The sequence below is a fragment of the Pyxicephalus adspersus genome, chromosome 2 (genome assembly GCF_032062135.1).
Source record: "Pyxicephalus adspersus chromosome 2, UCB_Pads_2.0, whole genome shotgun sequence".
Lineage (NCBI taxonomy): Eukaryota > Metazoa > Chordata > Amphibia > Anura > Pyxicephalidae > Pyxicephalus > Pyxicephalus adspersus.
Window position 1 is genome coordinate 142641356 of NC_092859.1, and position 3607 is coordinate 142644962.

The 3607-nt window shown below is 35.4% G+C and overlaps 1 protein-coding gene across 1 annotated transcript in view; it reads right to left on the reverse strand.

The window, feature by feature from the left end:
• Positions 1-3607, reverse strand: part of MCTP2 (multiple C2 and transmembrane domain containing 2) — a gene marked incomplete in the record, with an annotated part of 128402 nt that overhangs the window by 40723 nt on the left and 84072 nt on the right. The window contains 1 exon segment of the mRNA XM_072402684.1: positions 1895-1997. Coding sequence (XP_072258785.1) covers positions 1895-1997 — 103 coding nt within the window.

The following is a 3607-nucleotide window of genomic DNA, read 5'->3' on the forward strand; positions in this document are numbered from 1 at the left end:
CTAGTGAATATTAAACTCTATATTGCAGACCACACACAAAGCACATACACCCATTTACAGTAACAAAGATCTGGGTGTCACACTTCCCGCCAGGTGCCAGCAGCCAAAGCAAGGCTGCCAAAATGTTCAGCTGGAATGTGATTAGAGTCCAACTAAATAGCTTATTCACACATGCAAATCAGATTCTTCCATACATGATCTGTACACTTTCATTTAGATAGATCATTTTATAGGGCTTTGAGGTATTTCACACTTTTCCAAGGTATACATTTATAAAAATTCAAATAAACATTATAAACCAGGCACATTTTTCATTTAAAGACTAAGTGTCAATACATCACAGCATAGTGATTGTATTTCCCACAAAATAGATGTCTGTATTTCCAGAAGAACGCACTGATGCTCCAGTGACAGGTGTCTGAGATATGCCAAGGTTCAGTGCAGCACAGTGGGTGGCTTCTGTGTTGTCACTTTATGCAAATAATTAGTTGTAATAATATCTACAAGCACTGTACACAGAGAAAGTGGATGAAGAGTTTGCCAATATCTGATGATTTTTGTTTATCTGGTTGCAGATAGAAACATAGTCAATTATTTTTTTTACAGTGTATTTGTTTTTTATATCAGGTGGATATCACAAAAAGGAAACATGCATTTCTAATACACTGCATTAGCAGAAAAATTGTAGCATTAATCTCAGCTTATTATTAATATTTTTAACCATAATGTTTCCTACACAAATAAATATTCAATAGGCACACAACCTAGATGGAAGGACATCAATAGGCTTTCAAGGCAATAAAACATTCTCTAGCAATATTAAAAGAGACTGCAATGAAATGCTCAATGAAACTGGTATTAAAGGGAGATTGTTTGATGTACTTGCTATAATTAGTTTTTCATACCTAAACCCATTGATGGTATCTTTGGATCCTGTATACATGTGTCCAGTACAGAAACCTAATTTTGGTTGTGCCCCCTGGTGCTAAGCCTAAGGAGGTATAACTATGGACTTCATAAAGCACTGCGCAAAATATAAAAAAAATGTGTAATATTAATAATTTTGGAGGCTTTAACAGCATAACAGATTTGCTGCTCAGTCCAAGAAGAGTACTTTAGAGTATGGAATGATTATGACTTGCTACTTCACCGGGAAAATACAATTTAAGTGATATTGTTGTTTTGCCCCAATTGAATATTATTCAGTAACCCTGCCCTTAATATACCCATCTATAACTAGAAGCTGTATATACAGACCTTTGTAATAAAGGGCACATATCATGAATAGAGCTCATTAAGTAGTGTTAGAGCAGTCTGTAGTAGACTAAAAACAGCAGGGGGGACTTAATATGTATCAAAGTGTGTAGCAATGTCAACTTGTATGTGCATTACAATCAAAAAGGAGGTAACAGGTTTCTGCTGACTTAGCAGTTCACCTGGCATCAAGCAGTCTCTTGAATTGATCACTTTTAATCCTGTGTGATGAAATGGAAACTTTATACAAGAAATTGACCTCACAAGCAGTATAATTTCACCACTGCCCAGCCCACTGCCCACTGAACCAGAAGAAATGAATGTAGTTACTGTTCAGCACAGCCAAAAGTCTGCATTTTAGGACCTCGATTTACACCTAAACAAGGTAGTTGCAAATGTAAGGCTTTTACCATACAGAGTCTCAGGTTTGGTCACCTTCTCAACTTCTCCCATAACTTGAATGGAAGGACTTCCTGGATGCCTGCTAATTGGTTTTTAAGCAAGCAAATAGTGTTTTCCTATATCTCTTTCATTTCCTATGCAAACACAACACTTTTCACGCAAAACTGGCTGTAGCTTGTAACTGCATAGAAAACTGATTTACTTCCCAAATAGTATGAATTGTACACAATGTACTTACAATGTAAATGCTTTATTCCATTCAGGATTCAGATTTTTGTAAACTGTGTGTGTTTGAAGTCTATCATTTCCCACTTCCAGGACACAGAATGGATCACTTTTACCTGGGGGAAATAAAACAAGTTATCACCCGATTATACAAGACAGAAATGTCAGATATGATGAAAACTCAAGAAAGAGTTCACTATAAAAGCTCACTTTGCCAACAGTAGGTAAATAAGGGGAAGCGGTTCTAACTTCAATCATTTGCCATAAAGAAAACCTTTTTTTCCATTACCCTTTGCACACAAAGAAAGCAAAGCAGACAATGATGAACCTTAGTTACAAAATTCACTTTGGTTTTATGACTTTTTTCAAAGGAACAAAATACAGTGTAACTTGTGGACAGGGTATTTATGAACGCCTATGGTTTATCCAGATGTTAGTGGTTCCTTGAAGAATAGTAAATTTATTTCTAGTTGGACCTGTGACCATCAATCGCCAAGGTCATTACTTTGAGGAAAAGAGGACACAAACATAAAGAAAGACTGAAATCATATAAATCAAAAAGGAAACATAATGATACATAATAGTAATGAAAAACAGTGTTAATGAAAATCGGGACGTAGATTTAGAGGTAACAACGTATTAACTGTTTTTTTCTCCTTTTCCAAGAGCAGGGAAGCCCATATAGAACCTATGGTGTTTGAATCCTAAGATTGTGTTGTTGGTGCCAACCACTACAATGCAACAACCACTAAATACCAGTCCCTGTACATCATGGATCAAATGTTTACTGGTTTAGACTTATTTAGGCCATGGCTTCACACATTTTCCTAATTTTCAAATGGTTTTAGTTTTGCCTCACTGTTATTGCCCCACAATCCTTAAAAACTTTTTTTTTTGTAAAATTCAGGAAAAGTAGGATCCCTTTTTACAACTAGGATCAATATTTTCTATAGGAAAAGGGCAAAAAAAAAAAAAATTTAACTATCGATTGATCCACCTGCTTTCTCTTCCCTTAGAAACTGTAATTTCTAAAACTGTACTAAGATAATGTTCATTAACTTAAAAGCAAAGGCTTAGTAAGTAGTTCAACATTTGTTCCACTTATAGCCTAGTAGCTTGTTTTATACACTTCTCTAGAATGCGTGTAAGTACCAGATAACACAATACAATAATCATGGGACATCAAAACTTGATTATTAATAAGACAAATCCATTTCCCTACATCTAAACTTAGCTGTTAGAAGTCATGCTCCAAGGCACTGAAGCAGTTAAACAATACAGGTCTGGGTACAGTTTGTCCTTAAGTGCCATGTATTAGAAGTGTTATTTCTCTGCGAAAGTTACACTGGTAATCCATAAACTTTACCAGCCATCACGAAAAAGACTTTATCAGCAAAAAACCATTATCTTGACAGAATAACAGCCTTTTAGGTTTATGGCTCCAGTGCACAACGCCTACATTGATTTTTTATTTCTACATATGTTGCACTAGTGGCTTCTTCCAAATTGCTGAACTGTGGTTAATGATGAAAAGTTATGGAAACTGATCGTTTACGTTCTCCCGATTCCAGGTTAAAAATCTTTTTACTGACATATGTTTTGAAGGCTCAGTTTGAAGACACCAAATGCACTTTATTGATCCCATCAACAGACACTTAAGGGCAACTCTTGCGCTTTTGCCATGATACACTTTATCTTAACATGAGATTTATTTTTTTTTTTTTTT